This window comes from Schistocerca nitens, chromosome 2 (assembly GCF_023898315.1).
Source record: "Schistocerca nitens isolate TAMUIC-IGC-003100 chromosome 2, iqSchNite1.1, whole genome shotgun sequence".
NCBI classification, from domain to species: domain Eukaryota; kingdom Metazoa; phylum Arthropoda; class Insecta; order Orthoptera; family Acrididae; genus Schistocerca; species Schistocerca nitens.
The window spans coordinates 196,979,210-197,004,794 of NC_064615.1; the positions used below are offsets into that span (position 1 = coordinate 196,979,210).

At 44.6% G+C, this 25,585-nt stretch overlaps 1 protein-coding gene across 1 annotated transcript in view; it reads left to right on the forward strand.

Annotated features, from left to right (window-relative positions):
- LOC126234919 (glutamate receptor ionotropic, delta-1-like) overlaps positions 1-25,585 on the forward strand; it is a 191,641-nt gene that overhangs the window by 126,672 nt on the left and 39,384 nt on the right. The window contains exons 8-9 of the mRNA XM_049943659.1: positions 2,222-2,392; positions 13,954-14,174. Coding sequence (XP_049799616.1) covers positions 2,222-2,392; positions 13,954-14,174 — 392 coding nt within the window. The remainder of the gene's footprint in view (positions 1-2,221; positions 2,393-13,953; positions 14,175-25,585) is intronic.

Sequence of the window (25,585 nt, forward strand, 5' to 3'; positions counted from 1 at the left end):
CAATAACATCCCTTTAATGGACTGGCCTGCACAGAGTCCTCACCTGAATCCTTTGGGATGTTTTGGAGCGCCGACTTCGTGCCAGGCCTCACCGACCGATATCGATACCTCTCGTCAGTGCAGCACTCCGTGAAGAATGGGCTGCCATTACCCAAGAAACCTTCCAGCACCTGATTGAAAGTATGCCTCCGAGAGGGGAAGCTGTCATCAAGGCTAAGGGTGGGCCAAAACCATACTGAGTTCCAGCATTACCGCTGGAGGGCGCCACGAACTTGTAAGTCATTTTCAGCCAGGTGTCCGGATACTTTTGATCACATAGTGTACTTTGCAGTGATATATAAATACTCCGTTATCTTCGTTCATTTCCGTCGAAAACTGTGGCAACAAACTGTAGAATAATGCGTGCTACTTCAGAAAATTTCGTATTCGCATTACCAAGCCACGTGCTCCATGCCTGTAAATCTAGCGCAAAAGTAGTTCTTGGTGCAGAGAAAGTGTCGAGCATTGTAATTTTTTTGCTCTTTCATCGTCAACTAAATCTTTGAATTCTTTCTGAATGGTGTTGTAACGTCATTCCATAGAAACTTTGTGGTACCCGTCGATTGTGAGACTGTATATCGCAAAACACATACTGAGAATTCTTATCCTTCTCTTCTGTCATTCTCATTCATTTTTAAAGGCTTGTGACAATAGATCGCTGGACTGACTCTTTCTGTACAAACAGCCGCTGCACTCGTGAACTTCTCCTTTACTGTGAACAAATAGCAGAGAGTAAACATCGATGACATCGCGGTTCCGCCGAACTGAAGAAAGTCGTGCCGACCGCAAAATTCAGCACCACAGTGCTAAGTGAAATATCACGCTGCACCGAGTACTTCCGAGAAGGATCGAGCAAAGCCGACCCAGGCGGAGCGTCGGTCAGCACGCGCCACGCGCATCGTGCTCGCGTGCAATTTGACACGCACTCATAAACTCTGATGTAGGCCATTATTATTAGGTCAGGGTACTCTTATCAACGAAATAAATGTTTTTATTTGTTGTGTTGTGGAATTTGTTTCTCTTATACTGGGTGGTCAGTATAAAACTGGCCCGGAAAGTACAGGGTGTTTATAAATGAATATCGGGGTTTTAACGCTTTATAATATTTATTATATTAAACTTACAGTTATAAATGATATGTCAAATGAAAGAGCAACTCAAACAGTTTTACCAAGAACCTTATAAATGTTCAATGTGAGCACCATTTGTCACCCGGCACACATCAAGTCTATAGCCGAGTTCTTCCCAAACATTGACAGGGCTTGCATCGCATGACCTCCACGTTCACCCGACCTAACGCCATGCGATTTTTTCCTTTGGGGCTTCATCAAGGATGGCGTGTACGTGCCTCCGCTACCAGCAGACCTCCCTGAATTAAGAAACCGATTGTAGCAGCTGTTGCTACAATCACTGAAGACACACTTATCAACGTTCGGGAAGAACTCGGCTATAGACTTGATGTGTGCCGTGTGACAGTTGGTGCTCACATTGAACATTTATAAGGTTCTTGGTAAAACTGTTTGAATTGCTCTTTCATTTGACATATCATTTTTAGCTGTAAGTTTAATATAATAAATATCATAAGGCATTAAAACCCCGATATTCATTTATAAACCCTGTATTTCAAACACCTCAGACTTGCGTTATCCACCCAAGGTGTGCATGATGTAAAATATTTTCCGGAACAGTTTCATTTTGACCATCCTGTACTATGAAGAATGCAACTACAGAGCCAATGGGATTCCGTCACAATGTAGAAAATCCTCATTGTTTATAAAAATGTATGTATAGAACTGTGTTTGTTCCAGCATCGCCCAGGAGTAGTTGTAACCAAACGTGGTACACAAATAATTTATTATATGGAAAAGAATACTGTGGTGATGAAGACAGCTCTAGTGTTCATAGAAATGTCGATGGGAGAAAACTGGAACACCTGTAGAAACTTCGTCAATGTTTTAAACAGAAGTTCCTACCTGAAAAAAATCTGCGAGTCTAATATATTCGTTACTTCTAGGAGAAGAGTGTGGGTGCGTAGAGGGTGTTAAATAATCATAGACATAGACTTGGTACACGTATGGCTCACTAACTGGAAAAATCATCGTCTGGTACATAAGGTAAAGACGCCCGACTTAGAGCAACGGGTATGTAGTGAAGTGATCTTGTTGGTGTGGTGACTCTGCAGCTACGAGCTGGTGGCGTTCCCGATGCTGGGCTGGCGCAACAGCGAGGGCGCCTGGCTGCACCTGCTGGGAGCTGTGACGCGGGGCGCCGTCGACGTCGGACTCGACAACGTCGTCATCACCAAGGAGCGAGCGCGCGACATGTTCTTCTCCTTCCCGCTGGTCGAGTCCATGTGAGTATCAGCTAAGTATACACCCAGGCTCTATGACCAACTGTCTTCACTAAAATTTAGGTGTCGTTCTGTTCTGCTATTTATTTATTTTGGCTGACAAGAGAAGGACCTTAAGGCACTCTGCTACATCGCACCAGGAACAAAACATATAAAAAAATATTACAAAAAGACTCTCAGTTTCTATGCGTACGTTATTTCAGGTTCAGTTATGTACACTCGTGGACAAAACGAGCGAGACCCCTTGCCTTGTCAATATTCAGACCAGTCATACTGGATTACCGTTGCGTAAATTTTCTTTACATAAACAGCCGTATCTTTAGATTGCGTTCACATAAAAGCTCACTTTTTTACACCAAGAAGGGACCGTATACCGCAGGAAGTGCGATACATTTCCGCTTATTATGTCTACCCGTACTCGAGGTAAAAGGGCTTTAACGGTTGGGTAGACAGATAGACTGTCAAGAAAGTGAGACTAGTAGGGTTCCGTTTTTACCGATTTAGGTGACGAAATCCTAACAACGAAAACAGCAACGACAGTTACTGAAGATGAGGGCCGCATAAATAATTCCCCCTACTCTTTATTCGAAATGTTCTAGTTGCAGTCGATATTTCAGCATATTAATCGTAGCTACGCTTTTGATCGAAATCACGTTTACAGGAAAGCAAATAAAATCGATTTGCCTATACACATCGTAATTCAGATACTAGTATTAATGCCACAGCGTTTTAGAAGTGCGAGCATTCCCATAACTTAAGAAACACTTCGGCTAATGAACGTTTCCTGCCTGTGTCGAGTCTAATGGAGAATTCGAAACACTGTAGAATACGTTTGGCAGCTATGTCGCCGTTTATTTCCTGGGGTGGTGCAGAATTATCCTACTAAATTTACTCGCTAATAACAGTATTTGGCATTTCGATAAACATCCCGAATGATTGTCACATAAGCGGTGACATAAAGGTAGAAAATTGATGTTTTTGAGTCCAGAAAGCTCTATGCAACAGAAACTGCAGATCATTTTGCCATTTTCATTGCGAAATTGCCGGCTTATTCATGTCTGGGGTAATAATAGAGGGCTGTTTGCCTGGGCTGTCTGCTAGCGTAGTGAAAGGTGTTTATTACTGCAACGGTTGTCTGGTTTCTTTTCAGTTCTAATCTCGATGGAGGCAGATAGACTATCAATAAAGCAATTTTAAGAATTTCTCGCGCCCCCAATTCGTTTCTTTGCTACCTTTATTCTGTACCGGCGCCCTGTGGATGTCAATATGAAACTTTTGTAGAATTTCATACTTGTTACTGCCTACTTTTTCCGCTTGTGTCAATAATTGAAAAGATTTTAAAATGAATTTCGTTAAGAAAATTCACGCATTGATAAATTTTTTCATGGTAGATCAGCAACGGTAATCCAGTATGACTGGTCTGAACATTGACACAGACCGTTTCGCGGCTCAATGTGCATAATATTTTGCTAATTCGTATCGATCTGGGGTACTTCGTCTTACTAAAACAGTTATGTTATCTCGATAAGCTGAAATTCATACCAATTAGCGTTTATTCTTTCATTTATATCTTATAATTACGTGTTGTTTTTAACACACTAATCAGCATTAATATAGTCTTAGAGATGATAGAAAACAGTCTGACAAAGTTCGGATAGTTCTTCAATTTCACGCCTGTGCATAGTATGTTGGTAGCACTTCGTCGCCTTGCCTGTTATGCTGTGTAGCAGACTCTAAAGGTGTGCGGATCAGCATAACGAAAAGGCGAGGGGTCTCGCTCGTTTTGTCCTCGACTGTACATCTGATAAGTTATTATGAGAACACTTACACCGACGGGGCGAAACATTAAGACCACTCGCTTAATAGCTTCCTGGGCCATCTTTTTACCGCAATATATCACTGATTCTGCATATAATCGAGTCTACAGTTCGTCGGTAGATTTGGAGAGCCATGCGGCACCAGGCGTCTACGCATAAGTCTTGTAATCCCCGTGAACAACTAGCCGCAGATTTGTGTACGCGGTGACGGCGCTCGATAGCGGCCCAGATAAGGACCACCGGATCCACATTAGGCGAAGTTGGTGGCCAAGCCCGTTCATAGGCTTTACGCAATAGTAATCTGCCCCACTTTCCTCTGTGGATTTCTCCATTTGCAGTGCATATCTTCCCTAGTGTAATCCCCCATTCGTCTCTGCTCGGCCTACATACTTTTCTTAGTGCATCACGTGGCCGCAACTCCACCAGGAGGCATTCAACTTTGCAGTGGGCAGTGGTCATAATGTTTTGGCTAATCAGTATATAAGTACCACCGCAAGTAATAATAGTGAATAATAGCAATAATCGGCAATAATAATTGACAATGATAATAAAGGACATTAAGAATAAGACTACTACTGATTACACTGCTGCAAAGAAGATGCAACACCGTCGAGAACAAGGCCTTTTATTGACAAGTGATCAGAGAAATATTTGATCAGTATAGGAGTATACTTACTTACTATACGCGATCAGACCCAATGGACCGCGCGGTGCTTTCAGAGATTGCCCCCACTTCAGCCTGCTTCGGCTCCTTTCTGCCACCCTTCCAGCAGTCCCACTCTCTGAAGGTCTTTGGATACGCAGTCACTCCATCGAGTTATAGGTCTTCCTACGGGCCTTCTGCCGGTTGGCTTGGTGTTGAGTACAGTTTTCGGCCATTGGTTATCCTGCATTCGAGCAACATGCCCTGCCCGCTGGAGTCGTCATGTCTTCATTATAGCCACGATGCTCGGCTCTTTGTAAATATCATACAACTCTGTATTGTGACGAATCCTCCATTTTTCGCCGCCCAGTGTGGCCGAGCGGTTCTAGGCGCTTCCGTCTGGAACCGCGTGACAGCTACGGTCGCAGGTTCGAATCCTGCCTCGGGCATGGATGTGTGTGATGTCCTTAGGTTAGTTAGCTTTAGGTAGTTCTAAGTTCTAGGGGACTGATGACCTCAGATGTTAAATCCCATAGCGCTCAGAACCATTTGAATCTCCATTTATCACTCTTACTATCGTAGTGTAGGAGTATGTTCAAAATGGCTCTGAGTACTATGGGACTTAACATCTGAGGTCATCAGTCCCCTAGAACTTAGAACTACTTAAACCTAACTAACCTAAGGACATCACACACATCCATGCCTGAGGCAGGATTCGAACCTGCGACCGTAGCGGTCGCGGGGTTCCAGACTGAAGCGCCTAGAACCGCTCGGCCACAACGGCCGGCTTTTGGTTATCGTACTGGCTACGGCAGTTACTGTAGACCACAATGAGAACATTCTGCCGCAGCAGCCGTATGTAGACGTGCATTGTCCTGCTCAAAGTGTACGTCACTTTCCTGTTGAAGAAAAGGCAGTGGCGCGGGTATTACACCTGTACGGTATAGCGGGCACTGTTTACTTTACCATACAGAGACACCAACTGTGTTTCTGACGTTCCTCTCCCACCCTTCCACGCACACCACGAAGCCTGGATTGGGACTTGAGTGTCGTGGGCGAATTCACCCCTGAACAGGACGCTCAAGAGGTCTACGCCGTACACCTGTATGTCCATCATCCACATTCAGATAGAACCTACTCTTATTAACCTGAAGGCAACAGAGTGCCATTTCGCTCTACTCTTCAGTCGACTGTTCCACGACAGCAGGCTTGATGGTGTCGTGGTTTCAGTGGTAGGATGTTCGGCCGGCCACCGCGCCTCTAACAATGCTTCGATTTTTAAGTGCATCTGTACTACAAAGAAGTCCAGAACCTCGTCTACAGGTGTGGGAATGTACTGTAGGTCACTGCCGAAACTAGCGACGCATTACCGATACATTGTGCCCAACATCTGCAGCAACATCCTCGATACCTCCATCAAGGTTCCCTCCGGCCGATAATGCTGAAATCTGGTTTCGCTGGACAGAGCGGATCAGGTTGTGGAAAGGGACCCAAATCAGTTGCTGTTAGTTGCACAAACATACAAACTTTATTTTACCAAAACACTTAATCACACATGCCCTTAAAAGAACTCAGAAACAATATGGCTGAAGGCCAGAACAAGTTATTAAAACTGCCTTAAGGATTACACACGGCCGGCCTTGGTGGCCGAGCGGTTCTAGGCGCTTCAGTCTGGAACCGCGCGACCGCTACGGTCGCAGGTTCGAATCCTGCCTCGGGTATGGATGTGTGTGATGTCCTTAGGTTAGTTAGGTTTAAGGAGTTCTAAGTTATAAGGGACTGATGACCTCAGCAGTTAAGTTCCATAGTGCTCAGAGCCATTTGAACCATTTTTGATTACACTCGGTTGAAGGCCTTAGTTACAAAACAGAAGAACTGAAGGCTTAAGGCCTGGATAACAAGAATTTCAGCAAGAAAATTTTAAAAGGTTTTGAACAAATGACCTTTCAAATTTTAATTTAAGACAGCTGAAGGCCTTGTCTTACAATATTTCACATAAAGTTCGGCTGAAGGCCATATACTGAACATAGAACAACTCAGGGTTTAAGGCCTGGATAACAACATTAAGATAGAAAGAAAAATTCTCAAATTTTCAAATGATTTTCCAAATTTTAACTTAAGACGGCTGAAGGCCTCATCTTAAAATATTTCACGTAGAGGTTCGGCTGAAGGGCACATGCTGAACATTAAAACAAACTAAACTAATAGACGGCTGAAGACCTTGCACAGTACTTGAAACTAAAAGAAAATCACAATCTAAAACCAACAGAACAGTGGTGCTCAGAAGTGTTTCAGGGGTCGGGCTGAGGAGGTAACTCTAACGTAAGTTAGGTGACACAGGCAGCCAAAGGTAAGATTAAATAATGGGATGGCAACCCGGCCCAGGGACGGCTGAAGGACCGATCAACCACCTAATCAATTCCCTTCCGCCCGACCAACGGCACGACAACGGAAAAACTCAGCGAGGACGAAGATACCAGCAGCACTACGTCTTCAAATATTGGCGTAGAAATAGAGCCAAGGCGCAATAACCACTCAAAAATATGAACAGCACCAAAGGCTGCCGAACTACACGCCGTACCGTACTCTGATCCAACCAACCGGCGGACAACTCCAGTGCGCAGGCAGCATTAACATAACTGCTCAGTCGAAATCACACAAGCTAGACACAGTTGCACGAAAACACTTCCACAAGAACTCGAACAATCCTAAAAGCAATCACTGTGGAACAACAAGGACGAATCACAAGTCAAGACACACAGAGAACCCAGAAGCGGTCGGCGACCAAATACACGTCGTCCGATGAGAGGACCGACCGAACGACCAACCAAGGTCGTCCCCACTCAAGTCATCTGTGTCGGCAGCGGTCGGGCGAGCCTTGGCCGCGCGGACCTCACTGCAGCTCCATCCCGACTCCCTGATGTCCGTTCGGAACTCGGAGACACGACGACCCGGACACACTGGCTCGGACCCAACCATGCAGAGGGAACAATTGCCCATTGGCCACCCGACATCTCTGCACAAGGAAGGAACCGACCCACGTCCGGCAAGATGACCAACTGACGAGGCCCAGAAACGGTCAAAAGACCAAATACACACCGCCCGATGAGAGGACCGACCGAACGACCAACCAACGGTCGTTCTCGCTCCAGTCTCCATCCGTCGGACAGTTCATGTGTGTCGCCAGCGGTCGGCGAGCACTGACTGTCCGTACCTCACTGGCGCTCTGTCCCAACTGAACTGCCGACAGACCACGACCCGGAAATACCAACGGCCGCTCCAGAAATAGTACGACAGTGCACTTATCGATAAGCGCTGCTGCTGCCACTCGCGGGCAAGCAAACCAGCAACTTACAAGGGAACCTCCCCATCGCACCCCCCTCAGATTTAGTTATAAGTTGGCACAGTGGATAGGCCTTGAAAAATTGAACACAGATCAATCGAGAGAACAGGAAGAAGTTGTGTGGAACTATGAAAAAAATAAGCAAAATATACAAACTGAGTAGTCCATGCGCAAGATAGGCAACATCAAGGATACTGTGAGCTCAGGAGCGCCGTGGTCCCGTGGTTAGCGTCTTCAGAAAAGACTTCTAACATTTAAATCTATATTCGAAGTTAACAATTTTTTTTCTTGTCACTGCCAGTCTATGTTTTACGTCCTCTCTACTTCGGCCATCGTCAGTTATTTTACTGCTCATATAGCAGAACTCATCTACTACTTTAAGTGTCTCGTCTGCTCAACTGATTCCTTCAGCATCTCCTGCGATCCATATCCTTGGTTTGCATTTGGTGGTGTTCATTTCGTGTCCTCTTTTCAAGACACTGTCCATTCAATTCAACTGCTCTTCCTGGTCCTTTGCAGTCTCCGAGAGAATTACAATGTCATTGGTAAAGCTCAAAGTTTTTGTTTTTTCTCCCTGGCGACTGCGATCCATATCCTTGGTTTGCATTTGGTGGTGTTCATTTCGTGTCCTCTTTTCAAGACACTGTCCATTCAATTCAACTGCTCTTCCAGGTCCTTTGCAGTCTCCGAGAGAATTACAATGTCATTGGTAAAGCTCAAAGTTTTTGTTTTTTCTCCCGGACTTTAATTCCTCTCCAATTTTCTTTTGATTTCCTTTACTGCTAATGATTTTCGTGTCATTTATAGGCCTTGTTATGGAGCATCACATGTGATGCTCCTCTTCTTTCCCACATCGTATTCTTTCTAGACAATGCCACCCTCAGTTGAGATTGGCTGCTCCGTACCACCCATCTGTTTACGTAACAGCACGGTTCCTATCCAGCACAGTAAGACGTCGGTTGCTAACATAAGACGCTTCTAGGGTGTGGCAATTAAGGGATAACTTTTCGAAACCTCGTATTTATATCCCATTGGAACTTGAAATTTGGCTCAAAGGTGCTTACAACCTTCCTCTGTAACTGTGCAAAAACGTGGCGCTCTGCGACATCAGCCTCGGGGTCGATGACGCTTCAGACAGCAAGGTGTTGATGGTTCAAATGGCTCTGAACACTATGGGACTAAACATCTGAGGTCATCAGTCCCCTAGAACTTAGAACTACTTAAACCTAACTAACCTACGACATCACACACATCCATGCCCTAGGCAGGAAACTGCGAGTAGCAGCAGCGCGGTTACAGACAGAAGGACCTAGAACCGCTCGGCCACAGCGGCCGGTGCAAGGTGTTGACACATGCGAAAATAAGATAGAGTTCAGAAGTTCATGTGACGTGTGAAGCGGGTTAATGATGTCACATTGGTATCAAATTTCACCACAGTGATGGCCAGCGCTTTGTTACACGATGGGAAGGTCGTTACAACCGCGATACCGTTACCCACATTTCACCACTTCCTTTGGCGCCGTTGCGATGGAGGTCAGAACTGTGACACCCAACGTTAAAATCCAGGGGTTTTTGTATGGGTGGCCGAGGAAAATATTTCAGCGTCGCTCAGAATCGACGCGGAAAGGCCTCAGTGGGTGTTACAAAGGGCGTCAGCGAAACAACCCCTTTCCTTGGAGCGTTGATTCCCACACACTACGCGGTCGAGAACGACATTTCACAATCTTACGCGCAACAGGGCTACGTTCTTGGTAATCTTTGACACCCCCAGACGTTTAATCCTTTCTCTAAGGACATTACGGGTCTGCATCCCCACTGAACTTCTTTGGAGTAGAGTGCGACCGCAATTTTTGCGTTCGTGTACAGATTGGAATCACTAGGGAGCATTCAAAGGCGTTCGACGAAATTGAACGTGATCCGAAGCAGAAAAGGGTGATTATGCATTATTTCCATCCCTCCTGCGGGGTGGTCACGGTGGTGGTGGAAAGGGGGGGGGGGGTTATGCGACATTGAAACGTACGTGAATAATACAACAAAACGTCCCTCGAAGACCCTCCAGGTTGGCAATGCTCTCCATCGCATCCGCCCACCTTCATTGAGAACTTTAAAAAGGTGCATTTACAGAGACAACATGTGTAGTAGTCCTAGGCACCCGAGGAAAGGCGGCCGCTTGGTACCACTCCTGTTCATGATGCCTGCCTAGGATGACTTTGCACAGGCCGACAGAACAGACAGCGCCTTGACGGACATTAAGATCATTTTGCTGCGGAAGCACTCTCTCTCCCAAACTCTTCGGAGGATCAGCGTCAGGCTGCGAGCAATGAGTATGATGGACAGGGGGCCCTACCTAAGTATTGCGTAACAAGTCGGGAATTTAGGTTCGACAGGAAGTTTGTTTGGATAGCCGAAGCAGTTAACACGACCAACCACGTAAAGCGGGAAGTCCAAGTTCGAGTCCCGGTTGGTTCAAATGGCTCTAAGCACTATGGGACTTAAAATCTGAGGTCATCAGTCCCCTAGACTTAGAAATACTTAAACCTAACCAACCTAATGACATCACACACATCTATGCACGAGGCAGGATTCGAACCTGAGACCGTAGCAGCAGCGCGGTTCCGGACTGAAGCGCCTAGAACCGCTCGGCCACATCGAGTTCCCGTCCAGCACGAATTATCACTCGTCACTATTGAATTCATTTCAGTGGCCAAATGCCAGCCGATGTCAGAATTTCTATTTAATTCCATCATGTATATCTACAGCTGCAGGACCAAGAACGGCGTCTTTTCTTTTGGACATGATCGAAATAAGAGGCACCACACATATGTAAATCTATCCCTTCTGTCTATTTCGCTTGCAAGTGTTCCGAAGCTAGGTCACATTCTGACTGTAATACTAGATCTAATTAATACTTTTTCTAAAATCAACATCTATTTCTTCTTCTACCGAGTCAACTGACGTTTTCTTCTATGCATACAGGTCCTTATATATTGAAAGTCTCTTCGGGTTTGCTGCCGGATCCTAAAACCAACTTGACTCGATATTTCGGCGATCCAACTGGTCGCCATCTTCAGGAGAATGCTGCTTCTGCTGATGAGTCCCACTGAGAACTGACGCCAGACTGCAAATCGACGTCCTATATAGGCCACCGTTCAGTGCACGGCGCATGCGCCGACCATCACGGTTGCTGCCCTCCAAGACAGGGAGGTGGCGCCGCCCTTAGTGGAACACTGCTGGCAACGATATATCACAATCAGGGCCGCACCGAAGAATTTTGATGCGAGACAATACAGGATTCCACGTCTTGCCAAGAGGAAACCCATTGTCTCTGTTGATTAAATTATCCGCCAACCTAATTTCAATCGCCTCTTTATAGATACTGTTCCAAAAACCGGAAATGTTGGCAACTACCACACTTTCATCAAATTTCATACTGTGTCCCTCATTTAAGCAGTGTTCTGCTACTGACAATTTTTCCGGCTGTTGTTGCCTCGTATGACGGCGATGTTCCACACACCTGTCATGCATTGTGCGAATCGAACGGCCAATGTAAGCTTTCCCACATTAACGCGAAATTTTATACACACTGGGTTTCCTGAGCCCCAAATCATCTTTCACAGAGTCGAGTAGTGCCCTAATCTTAGAAGGTGGACGAACACGGTCTTAACGTTAAAATTCCTTAAAATTCGTCCAATCTTAAACGATATGCCTCCAGCATAAGGAACAAAGGCCACCGATCTATGTTCCTCTTCATGCACCTCCGGAGATGTTCCAAACTCCATAGCCTGATTCTCGGAGTATCCATTTTCCTTCAAAACAGCCATCAAATGCGCAAGTTCTTGGGTTAAGCTGTCCGCGTCGGAAATGGCATTTGCTCTCCGTTCCAAAGTCCTAAGGACGCCACTGCATTGGTGTGGTGGATGACAACTCTTAGGATCCAGATACCGATCTGTGTGCGTCGGTTTTCGGTGAACACTGTGTCCCAAAATACCATCTACTTTTTTATAAACCATAACGTCTAAAAATGGAAGCATTCCATCGCTTTCAACCTCCATAGTAAATTTGATGCGGGGATGAAGACAGTTGAAGTGGTCCAAAAATCTACACTACTGGCCATTAAAATTGCTACTCCAAGAAGAAATGCAGATGATAAACGGGTATTCATTGGACAAATATGTTGTACTAGAACTGACATGTGATTACATTTTGACGCAATTTGGGTGCATAGATCCCGAGAAATCAGTACCCAGAACAACCAACTCTGGCCGTAATAACGGCCTTGATAGCCTGGGCATTGAGGCAAACAGAGCTTGGATGGCGTGTACAGGTACAGCTGCCCACGCAGCTTCAACACGATACCACAGTTCATCAAGAGTAGTGACTGGCGTATTGTGACCAGCCAGATGCTCGGCCACCATTCATCAGACGTTTTCAGTTGGTGAGAGATCTGGAGAACGTGCTGGCCAGGGCAGCAGTCGAACATTTTCTGTATCCAGAAAGGCCCGTACAGGACCTGCAACACGCGGTCGTGCATTATCCTGCTGAAATGTAGGGTTTCCCAGGGATAGAATGAAGGTTAGAGCCACGGGTCGTAACACATGACAACTGTAACGTCCACTGTTCAAAGTGCCGTCAATGCGAACAAGAGGTGACCAAGACATGCAACCAATGGCACCCCATACCATCACGCCGGGTGGTACGCCAGTATGGCGATGACGAATACACGCTTCCAATGTGCGTTCACCATGATGTCGCCAAACACGGATGCGACCATCATGATGCTGTAAAGAGAACCTGGATTCATCCGAAAAAAAGACGTTTTGCCATTCGTGCACCCAGGTTCATCGTTGAGTACAACATCGCAGGCGCTCCTGTCTTTGATGCAGCGTCAAGGGTAACCGCAGCCACGGTCTCCGACCTGATAGTCCACGGTGCTTCAAACGTCGTCGAACTGTTCGTGAAGATGGTTGTTGTCTTGCAAACGTCCCCATCTGTCGACTCAGGGATCTAGACGTGGCTGCACGATCCGTTACAGCCATGCGGATAAGACGCCTGTCATCTCGACTGCTAGTGATACGAGGCCGTTGGGATCCAGCACGGCGTTCCGTATTACCCTCCTGAACCCACCAATTCCATATTCTGCTAAGAGACATTGAATCTCGACCAACGCGAGCAGCAATGCCGCGATACGATAAAACGCAATCGCGATAGGCTACAATCCGACCTTTATCAAAGTCGGAAACGTCATGGTACGCATTTCTCCTCCTTACACGAGTCATCACAAGAACGTTTCACCAGGCAACGCCGGTCAACTGCTGTTTGTTTATGAGAGATCGGTTGGAAACTTTCGTCATGTCAGCACGTTGTAGGTGTCGCCACCGGCGCCAACGTTGTTGAATGCTCTGAAAAGCTAATCATTTGCATATTACAGCATCTTCTTCCTGTCGATTAAATTTCGCGTCTGTAGTACGTCATCTTCGTGGTGTAGCAATTTTAATGGCCAGTAGTGTACCAAGAGCATCACGTCTATGCGGACGTAATCAGGTCCTTACGTACTCTGCCCATCTACCTGATCTCTTCTTTGCATTTGACAGGGGCATCCTTTTTGCATTCCTGATTTTGATGCTCTTGCTGTAAATGTGATCGGAAGTTATTTTGACTTTTCCATGTACTGAATCTGTTCCTTTAACTACAGTTTTTGTTGCTGTACATGTTCCTATAGCATTTTGCCTTAGCTCCCCCGCACTTCCTGCTGATGCTGCAGGAAGAACATCTACTTCCGGCGGCCGGAGGGCGGCGCGCTGCGCGACATCTTCCTGGCGCCATTCAGCCCGCGGCTGCTGGCGTGCGTGGCCGCCACTGGCACGCTACTGGCGCTAGCAGCCGCTGCCGCCACTGCCGCTGGCGTGGGGGCCGGCCTCGCGGACCGCCGCTGGGGCGCTGGGGAGGCTTTCGTGTGGAGCATCAGCGTGCTCTGCATGCAAGGTAGCTGGCTGGCACTTGTCCGCGCGCTGGTCTGGCGAGGTTCTGCATCTGTTTGCTTGTTCTTGTGGGTCACCAACCATCTGACTGGTTATTTTACGGTCTGCAACGATTTCCTCTCCCATTGCAATGTCTTCATCTCAGAGTAGCACAAATATCCAGCGTATCTACATCTACATTTATACTCCGCAGGCCACCCAACAGTGTGTGGCGGAGGGCACTTTACGTGCCACTGTCATTTCCTCCCTTTCCTGTTCCAGTCGCGTATGGTTCGAGGGAAGAACGACTGCCGGAAATCCTCCGTGCGCACTCGAATCTCTCTAATTTTACATTCGTGATCTGCTCGGGAGGTATAAGTAGGGGGAAGCAATATATTCGATACCTCATCCAGAAACGCACCCTCTCGAAACCTGGACAGCAAGCTACACCGCGATGCAGAGCGCCTCTCTTTCAGAGTCTGTAACTTGAGTTTGCTAAACACCTCCGTAACGCTATCATCCTTACCAAATAACCCTGTGACGAAACGCGCCGCTCTTCTTTGGATCTTCTCTATCTCCTCTGTCAACCCGATCTGGTACGGATCCCACACTGATGAGCAACACTCAAGTATAGGTCGAACGAGTGTTTTGTAAGCCACCTCCTTTGTTGATGGACTACATTTTCTAAGGACTCTCCCAATGAATCTCAACTTGGCACCCGCCTTACCAACAATTAATTTTATATGATCATTCCACTTGATATCGTTCCGTACGCATACTCCGAGATATTTTACAGAAGTAACTGCTACCAGTGTTTGTTCCGCTATCATATAATCATACAATAAAGGATCCTTCTTTGTATGTATTCGCAATACATTACATTCGTCTATGCTAAGGGTCAGTTGCCACTCCCTGCACCAAGTGCCTATCCGCTGCAGATCTTCCTGCATTTCGCTGCCATTTTCTAATGCTGCAACTTCTCTGTATACTACAGCATCATCCGCGAAAAGTCGCATGGAACTTACGACACTATCTACTAGGTCATTTTTATATATTTTGAAAAGCAATGGTCCCATAACACTCCCCTGTGGCACGCCAGAGGTTACTTTAACGTCTGTAGACGTCTCTCCATTGATAACAACATGCTGTGTTCTGTTTGCTAAAAACTCTTCAATCCAACCACACAGCTGGTCTGATACTCCGTAGGCTCTTACTTTATTTATCCACATGAAACATCCCTGATTATCAAAGGCAATTAGAAACAAACTCTGAGACAAAGATACTTGCAATTTGAAATGTCGTGTCAACTAACTCAGAAAGTTTTGTACAAAAAATTAATGTACTTCTACTTTCGAAACCTGTAAAATGTCGAGACGTTATTCTACCTCAACCGATGTGCGCACAAGCAAGGATGAAGTAGCGGAGGCTACCGGGTCAACAATTCTTTTCCGGACATAGCTAAGGTCGCCTACGCGCGAGTCATGCACAATGTCTTTCACTTCACTGTACCGGAAGAAATCGAGATCAGTTATATCTGGCAATCGCGGTGGCTACTTGGTTGGTCCATTACGTTCGTCCATCGTTGTGGAAATATTCGATCCAAGAAGTCACGAACGTGTGATCTCGAGTACGGTGGCACACCATCCCGGTGGAAGTTTTTGGCCGAAGGGGAAGAAGCAAAGGAACAGCAACTTGCTCAAGGATGTCCTGATAAACGACTCCCGTTACTGTTTGCTCGATGAAGAAAAATGGTCCATGTATGCTGTCTTTCATCAGAAAATAACGTTCCTATGCTCTACGGTGTACGTAAAGTTTTATTATTCTGGAAACATCCCCCAGGCTGTGGCTAAGCCATATCTCCACAATATCCTTTCTTTCAGGAGTGCTAGCTCTGCAAGGTCCGCAGGAGAGCTTCTTTAAAGTTTGGAAGGTAGAAGACGAGGTACTGGCAGAAGTAAAGCTGTGAGGACGGGGCGTGACTCGTACTTGGGTAGCTCAGTTGGTAGAGCACTTGCTCGCGAAAGGCAAAGGTCCCGAGTTCGAGTCTCGGTCCGGCACACAGTTTTAATGTGCCAGGAAGTTTCACTTCTAGCTAATGTTGTACTGTTAGTGGAATCAAGGCATCGAATCTAAAGATCTGTGCTTACCGACAGAATACGCATACAACCTGATCAGTATCGCACGAGTGTTTGTTACAACGCACAAAGCGATAGAAATGTAAAAAATGGCAATAAATTAAAATCTCATTGTAGTTACACGTAATTTTGAATGTCAGAATATAGTTAATATGAATTTAGGTTGCAGAACAAAAAGTTCGCCAGCTGCAGAACGAGCAAAAATTGAAATTTAGAGAAGGACTTGACAACTTTGTTGAAATCACACAAATATTCCGCAGCAAAGACAAAGCAGCCACCTGACAAAATACACACGCGCTGGCTTACATACAGAAGACGTTCACTACGAACACAAAAGTCTTTAATTAGGAATGCAGTGATGTTAGTTACCTTTATGATAACCAATAGTGAGCAATGATTAGCAACAATTTATGTAAACTACGAGTATACTGTGTTACATAACTCATAATAGTGCTGTCTTTTTGAAAATATGCTTAATGGTGACAAATAACTGTTTATCATTCTTTACTTAGACTGCATCTTATATTATTCCGTAATAGCTCTCATTCATGGTAACAACTATTTTTCGGTACTGATGTGACGCATGCATACACATATAACGTCATTTACAAAATGACACAAAAAATGGCAAAACTACGCTACTGTTTGTAAAAAGTGAGAAACTCAGAAGCAATGGTCTGCAACACGCCACTATAAGAGGTCGCTTAGAACAGTGGGACCATAACAAGTGATTCAAATGGCACAGAGATGACGTGCACTTAGGCCCAGCTTCACAATCTTTCGTGTGGGCGGACAGGTCTGTGTTACGCAACGCTCAGCTGGTGTGGAGCCGTCACCCGAAGTGGAAACGTGTAAACAGGTGCCACTATACCTTCCCGAATCACCATAGGGTGGCACACCAGCATGTGAGTGCATTCAGATGGGGCAGAATGCTTGGTCTTCGGAGGCGGGTCTGACCTTCTGTGACATTGAAGCTTGTACAGGGCACGGTGCTTCAACAGTGAGGCATAAATGGAACCAGCTGGGAGAAGAGGACCGTATACAGTGCCGACAGTGTACTGGAGGATGGAATGTGACCACAGCGCTAGATGTCCGCCATCGTGTCCACTTGGCAGTAACTGATAGAACAACCTCATCCACAGTGTTGACGTGACGTTGGAGCGCTGCAACGGGTGCGGTCATATCTGTGTCGATGGTTCGACGCTGTCTTCTGCAGGCTGGACTGGTGTCACGAATGCCATTGCGTCGGCTTACATTGACCAAACCCTCCAATGCCGCAGAACGCAACTGCCAAATGGACGCTGACACAGGTATGCTGAGTGGGAAAATGTAGTGTTTTCTGACGAGTGCCCATTAAGCTTGTCCTACAGTGATTCGACACCGCCATGGTAAGCGCAGTCGGGCAGTCGCTGTTGTTGAGCGGCATAGCCGACAAACGTGAAATGCTTTGGTGCGCCATTGCCTGGAACACACGACCTCGCCTCCTACGTCTCAGGGCAATCTGAACAGCTACCGCTCCATACTTAACAATCATGTACAACCGTTCGCTCGACGAAAGATCCGTACCCGAAGACTGGAAAGTTGCACAGGTCACACCAATATTCAGGAAAGGTAGCAGGAGTAATCCACTAAATTACAGGCCCATATCGTTAACGTCGATATGCAGCAGGATTTTAGAACATATATTGTGCTCCAACATTATGAATTACCTCGAAGAAAACGTTCTATTCACACACAGTCAACACGGGTTTAGAAAACATCGTTCCCGTGAAACACAACTAGCTCTTTATTCACATGAAGTGTTGAGTGCTATTGACAAGGGATTTCAGATCGATTCCATATTTCTGGATTTCCGGGAGGCTTTTGACACTGAACCACCCAAGCGGCTCTTATTGAAATTGTGTGCTTATGGAAAATCGTCTCAGTTATGTGACTGGGTTTGTGATTTCCTGTCAGAGAGGTCACAGTTCGTAGTAATTGACGAAAAGTCATCGAGTAAAACAGAAATGATTTCAGGCGTTCCCCAAGATTATGTTACAGGCCCTTTGCTGTTCCTTATCTATATAAACGATTTGGGAGACAATCTGAGCAGCCGTCTTCGTTGTTTGCAGATGACGCTGTCATTTATCGACTAATAAAGTCATCAGAAGATCAAAACAAACTGCAAAACGATTTAGAAAAAATATCTGAATGGTGCGAAAAGTGGCAGTTGACCCTAAATAACGAAAAGTGTGAGATCATCCACATGAGTACTAAAAGGAACTCGTTAAACTTCGGTTACACGAAAAGCCGTAAATTCAACTAAATACCTAGGTATTACAATTACTAACAACTTAAATTGGAAAGAACACATAGAAAATGTTGTGGGGAAGGCTAACCAAAGGCTGCGTTTTATTGGCAGGACATTTAGAAAATGTAACAGACCTACTAAGGAAACTACCTACACTACGCTTGTCTGTCCTCTTTTAGAATACTGCTGCACAGTGTGGGATCCTTACCAGGTAGGACTGACGGAGTACACCGAAAAAGTTCAAAGAAAGGCAGCACGTTTTGTATTATCGCGAAATATGGAAGAGAGTGTCACAGAAATGATGCAGGATTTGGGCTGGAAATCATTAAAAGAAAGGCATTTTTCGTTGCGACGGAATGTTCTCACGAAATTCCAATCAGCAAGTTTCTCCTCCGAATGCGAAAATATTTTGTTGACACCGACCTACATAGGGCGCAACGATCACCACGATAAAATAAGGGAAATCAGAGCTCGTACGGAAAGATATAGGTGTTCATTCTTTTCGCGCGCTATACGAGATTGGAATAATAGAGAACTGTGAAGGTGGTTCGATGAACCCTCTGCCAGGCACTTAAATGTGATATGCAGATTATCCATGTAGACGTAGAAATGAGACGTTTTACAGCCCCAGGCACTGCCCCTCCTGCGGGCCGTTCCACATGTCATATTTCAGCAGGACAACGCCCGGCAGCATGTGGAGAGGGCGTGTAAGCCTTCTTCGAAGAATGATGAGTACCACCCCAGATCATGTAAGAAACAGATTGACCGTCCTTACGGCGGAACAGGCAACCGTAAAAATAGTTTTCGCGTCGGTCAACAGATGTCGCAGGCGACGCTACAATGCTAACTGACCTGTCCATGTCGCGGAATTGGCAACGCTGTATCTTCGGTGACGTGAATGACGCTGATTTGCGTTCGGCTAGAGCGATGCGCGCGAAATGCATTCGTCACACTGCTGACAGTAGCTCATGATCGGCTGTGGTTTTTCCCGAGTTTTCAATCTAAGAATGTAGCTTAGCTCCTGCAATTCTACAAACCAAGTTTATTTCTCACAATCATATGCGAAATGAAATAAATGAAAAGTAACACACAAACATTTCTCGCGAGTTACTGTTTAAATGCAGACTGTATTGCAGTCACAAGGGTTTTACACTCGCCTTCCATGCCGTCGATTTTCTCTTTGCTATACAGCTCTTCTGATACGGATTATGGTGGTAAAAAAGATCTCCAAGTGCAGGTTAACACTAGAAAGTTTTCAAAATCCGCACTCGATTATGATGCGAATTAAGGCTGGACATATTTCAGTGACAGTCATTTCAAATTTAAATTCTTTTACTTTGCATGTAACTTATCGTAAATGATATAAGAGTGGCACAAAACGATGAATTTTGGATTGTTGTTGAAAGGGGGCTGCAAACGCGGTAATATACAAGTGAAAGCGTGTTTTTCGAGCATATTTTGGCGGTGTCAACTTTGAAGAGCCACAGACGGCAAACCATAATTATGTTAAAAATTTACTTTGTACAGTTTAAAGATAACCCGCAAATATTCGCAACAGGCACAGTTATTACTGGGGATATCCGCACTCGCGCAGACCTGTTACTATAAGGAGTGTTGTTTTCAAGTGAAAGCAGTGAGAGGATTATTAGCGCAGAGATTTAAAAAATTAAAATGGGCAGCGTCTATAGTTTGCATGTTATGCTCGTTCTCTTCTATTCTCCTCCCTTCATTCCAGTATAAACGCTTGTTCACAAGTATAAACGAATGGCAGTGAACATTGGCGAATTATCTATGAATACTCGTTTGCAGCAGTGTAAACGATGTTTTACACTCGTTCGCTCTAGTATATATCAGGATTTAGAGGGACCGATGATCTAACAGTTAGATGACGGCTATTATTCATTTATTTCACTGTTGCGATTCCAGCTCTAGAGCCATTTTCAAGTACCAAGGGAAAGGTCTTGTAAGGTAATGCTTCTTAAATTGTTTACCAAATGTTACCACACTATGCTTTGCATTTTGTTATCCATATGTTATATTGGTTTCAGTTTTCACATTGCACACAAAAATGCCTCTACACCCAAAATTACGATAGTGAAGTGAATGAACAGTTTTAAAAAGTCCAAATCGCAGCAAAGATTTCATTTAAAAATTATATGATATGATTCTTGTACAGGAAGGGCTGCCACGTTATATCGAATATAACATCGACAAAATTTAAATAGGATCGAATGCTTATGGCTCTTTATTAATTCTTACTCGTAACTGATTTATTGATTTACCTGAATTTAAAATCCACTCGCGTAACCTTTCTTTGTCTTTGACGGGAAATCTGAACATTTTTAGTTGAGGATTTGTTCGTCTACTCATTCCACAGTTGATATACTCGTAGGTCCTCGGTATGACGACTCGATCCACTACCACCGGTATGTCAGAAACAGCTGTACTTCACAGACGCCAAATAGTGGAAAGCTGCACACATTTGACCGATGTTGCCACATATTTCACAGAACTGAGTGCCATCTAGTGGTTAATTCCAGAAGTAAGGGTGTGACGCTGTTGCCGCCTGGTGGCCGTTCCCTGACAAGCGTTGCCTGCTAGACCAAGCGATCGGGCAATCTGTTTCTTATGTGATCTGGGGTACCACTGCTTCCCTGGCCTGCCCGTTCTCCTGACTTGTCGCCAATCGAAGATGTCTGGGATGTGGTCGGTCGGTCACTTGTTCATTCAGACCCTCCTGTAGCCACAGTTGATGTTTTGTAGACATGCCTATAAACCGCATGGCAGGAGAATTCCCCATCAGCATATTCGGGCGCTCGTTGATTCCACGCCACGACGTCTAGTGGCTCTGAATGCTGCACGTGGTGATGCTGAATTTCCACAGTTACAGTACATGTGCAGGTCTGTAATGCCAATCATTTGTGCTGTGTGATGTCCCTAACCGGTGGAATAAATTTCATTATGATCACATCTCTTGGTCTTGGCGTTTCACTTTTTCCAAACAGTTGTTGTTGTTGTGGTCTTCAATCCTGAGACTGGTTTGATGCAGCTCTCCATGCTACCCTATCCTGTGCAAGCTTCTTCATCTCCCAGTACTTACTGCAACCTACATCCTTCTGAATCTGCTTAGTGTAGTCATCTCTTGGTGTCCCTCTACGATTTGTACCCTCCACGCTGCCCTCCAATGCTAAATTTGTGATCCCTTGATGCCTCGGAACACGTCCTACTAACCGGTCCCTTCTTTTTGTCAAGTTGTGCCACAAGCTCCTCTTCTCCCCAATTCTATTCAATACTTCATCATTAGTTATGTGATCTACCCATCTAATCTTCAGCATTCTTCTGTAGCACCACATTTCGAAAGCTTCTATTCTCTTCTTGTCCAAACTATTTATCGTCCGTGTTTCACTTCCATACATGGCTACACTGCATACAAATACTTTCAGAAACGACTTCCTGACACTTCAATCTATACTCGATGTTAACAAATTTCTCTTCTTCAGAAACGCTTTCCTTGCCATTGCCAGTCTACATTTTATATACGGTCTACTTCGACCATCATCAGTTATTTTGCTCCCCAAATAGCAAAACTCCTTTACTACTTTAAGTGTCCCATTTCCTAATCTAATTCCCTCAGCATCACCCAATTTAATTCGACTACATTCCCTTATCCTCGTTTTGCTTTTGTTGATGTTCATCTTATATCCTCCTTTCAAGACACTGTCCATTCCGTTAAACTGCTCTTCCAAGTCCTTTGCTGTCTCTGACAGAATTACAATGTCATCGGCGAACCTCAAAGTTTTTATTTCTTCTCCATGGATTTTAATACCTAATCCGAATTTTTCTTTTGTTTCCTTTACCGCTTGCTCAATATACAGATTGAATAACATCGGGTAGAGGCTACAACCCGGTCTCACTCCCTTCCCAACCACTGCTTCCCTTTCATGCTCCTCGACTCTTATAACTGCCATGTGTTTTCTGTACAAATTGTAAATAGCCTTTCGCTCCCAGTATTTTACCCCTGCCACATTTAGAATTCGAAAGAGAGTATTCCAGTCAACATTGTCAAAAGCTGTCTCTAAGTCTACAAATGCTAGAAACGTAGGTTTGCCGTTCCTTCATCTTTCTTCTGAGATAAGTCGCAAGGTCAGTATTGCCTCAGTAGTGTTGTTGTTGTTGTTGTGGTCTTCAGTCCTGAGACTGGTTTGATGCAGCTCTCCATGCTACTCTATCCTGTGCAAGCTTCTTCATCTCCCAGTACCTACTGCAACCTACATCCTTCTGAATCTGCTTAGTGTATTCATCTCTTGGTCTCCCTCTACGATTTTTACCCTCCACGCTGCCCTCCAATGCTAAATTTGTGATCCCTTGATGCCTCAAAACATGTCCTACCAACCGATCCCTTCTTCTAGTCACGTTGTGCCACAAACTTCTCTTCTCCCCAATCCTATTCAACACCTCCTCATTATTTACGTGATCTACCCACCTTATCTTCAGCATTCTTCTGTAGCACCACATTTCGAAAGCTTCTATTCTCTTCTTGTCCAAACTGGTTATCGTCCATGTTTCACTTCCATACATGGCTACACTCCATACAAATACTTTCAGAAACGACTTCCTGACACTTAAATCTATATTTGGTGTTAACAAATTTCTCTTCTTCAGAAACGATTTCCTTGCCATTGCCAGTCTACATTTTATATCCTCTCTACTTCGACCATCATCAGTTATTTTACTCCCTAAATAGCAAAACTCCTTTACTACTTTAAGTGTCTCATTTCCTAATCTAATTCCCTCAGCATCACCCGATTTAATTTGACTACATTCCATTATCCTCGTTTTGCTTTTGTTGATGTTCATCTTATATCCTCCTTTCAAGACACTGTCCATTCCGTTCAACTGCTCTTCCAAGTCCTTTGCTGTCTCTGACAGAATTACAATGTCATCGGCGAACCTCAAAGTTTTTACTTCTTCTCCATGAATTTTAATACCTACTCCGAATTTTTCTTTTGTTTCCTTCACTGCTTGCTCAATATACAGATTGAATAACATCGGGGAGAGGCTACAACCCTGTCTCACTCCTTTCCCAACCACTGCTTCCCTTTCATGCCCCTCGACTCTTATAACTGCCATCTGGTTTCTGTACAAATTGTAAATAGCCTTTCGCTCCCTGTATTTTACCCCTGCCACCTTCAGAATTTGAAAGAGAGTATTCCAGTTAACGTTGTCAAAAGCTTTCTCTAAGTCTACAAATGATAGAAACGTAGGTTTGCCTTTTCTTAATCTTTCTTCTAAGATAAGTCGTAAGGTTAGTATTGCCTCACGTGTTCCAACATTTCTACGGAATCCAAACTGATCTTCCCCGAGGTCCGCTTCTACCAGTTTTTCCATTCGTCTGTAAAGAATTCGTGTTAGTATTTTGCAGCTGTGGCTTATTAAACTGATAGTTAGGTAATTTTCACATCTGTCAACACCTCCTTTCTTTGGGATTGGAATTATTATATTCTTCTTGAAGTCTGTGGGTATTTCGCCCGTCTCATACATCTTGCTCACCAGATGGTAGAGTTTTGTCATGACTGGCTCTCCCAAGGCCATCAGTAGTTCTAATGGAATGTTGTCTACTCCCGGGGCCTTGTTTCGACTCAGGTCTTTAAGTGCTCTGTCAAACTCTTCACGCAGTATCTTATCTCCCATTTCATCTTCATCTACATCCTCTTCCATTTCCATAATACTATCCTCAAGTACATCGTCCTTGTATAAACCCTCTATATACTCCTTCCACCTTTCTGCCTTCCCTTCTTTGCTTAGAACTGGGTTGCCATCTGAGCTCTTGATATTCATACAAGTGGTTCTCTTCTCTCCAAAGGTCTCTTTAATTTTCCTGTAGGCAGTATCTATCTTACCCCTAGTGAGACAAGCCTCTACATCCTTACATTTGCCCTCTAGCCATCGCTGCTTAGCCATTTTGCACTTTCTGTCGATCTCATTTTTGAGACGTTTGTATTCCCTTTTGCCTGCTTCATTTACTGCATTTTTATATTTTCTCCTTTCATCAATTAAATTCAATATTTCTTCTGTTACCCAAGGATTTCTATTAGCCCTCGTCTTTTTACCTACTTGATCCTCTGCTGCCTTCACTACTTCATCCCTCAGAGCTACCCATTCTTCTTCTACTGTATTTCTTTCCCCCATTCCTGTCAATTGTTCCCTTATGCTCTCCCTGAAACTCTCTACAACCTCTGGTTCTTTCAGTTTATCCAGGTCCCATCTCCTTAAATTCCCACCTTTTTGCAGTTTCTTCAGTTTCAATCTGCAGTTCATAACCAATAGATTGTGGTCAGAATCCACATCTGCCCCTGGAAATGTCTTACAATTTAAAACCTGGTTCCTAAATCTCTGTCTTACCATTAAATAATCTATCTGATACCTATTAGTATCTCCAGGATTCTTCCAGGTATACAACCTTCTTTTATGATTCTTGAACCAAGTGTTAGCTATGATTAAGTTATGCTCTGTGCAAAATTCTACAAGGCGGCTTCCTCTTTCATTTCTTCCCCCCAATCCATATTCACCTACTATGTTTCCTTCTCTCCCTTTTCCTACTGACGAATTCCAGTCACCCATGACTATTAAATTTTCGTCTCCCTTCACTACCTGAATAATTTCTTTTATCTCGTCATACATTTCATCAATTTCTTCATCATCTGCAGAGCTAGTTGGCATATAAACTTGTACTACTGTAGTAGGCATGGGCTTTGTGTCTATCTTGGCCACAATAATGCGTTCACTATGCTGTTTGTAGTAGCTAACCCGCACTCCTATTTTTTTATTCATTATTAAACCTACTCCTGCATTACCCCTATTTGATTTTGTATTTATAACCCTGTAATCACCTGACCAAAAATCTTGTTCCTCCTGCCACCGAACTTCACTAATTCCCACTATATCTAACTTTAACCTATCCATTTCCGTTTTTAAATTTTCTAACCTACCTGCCCGATTAAGGGATCTGAC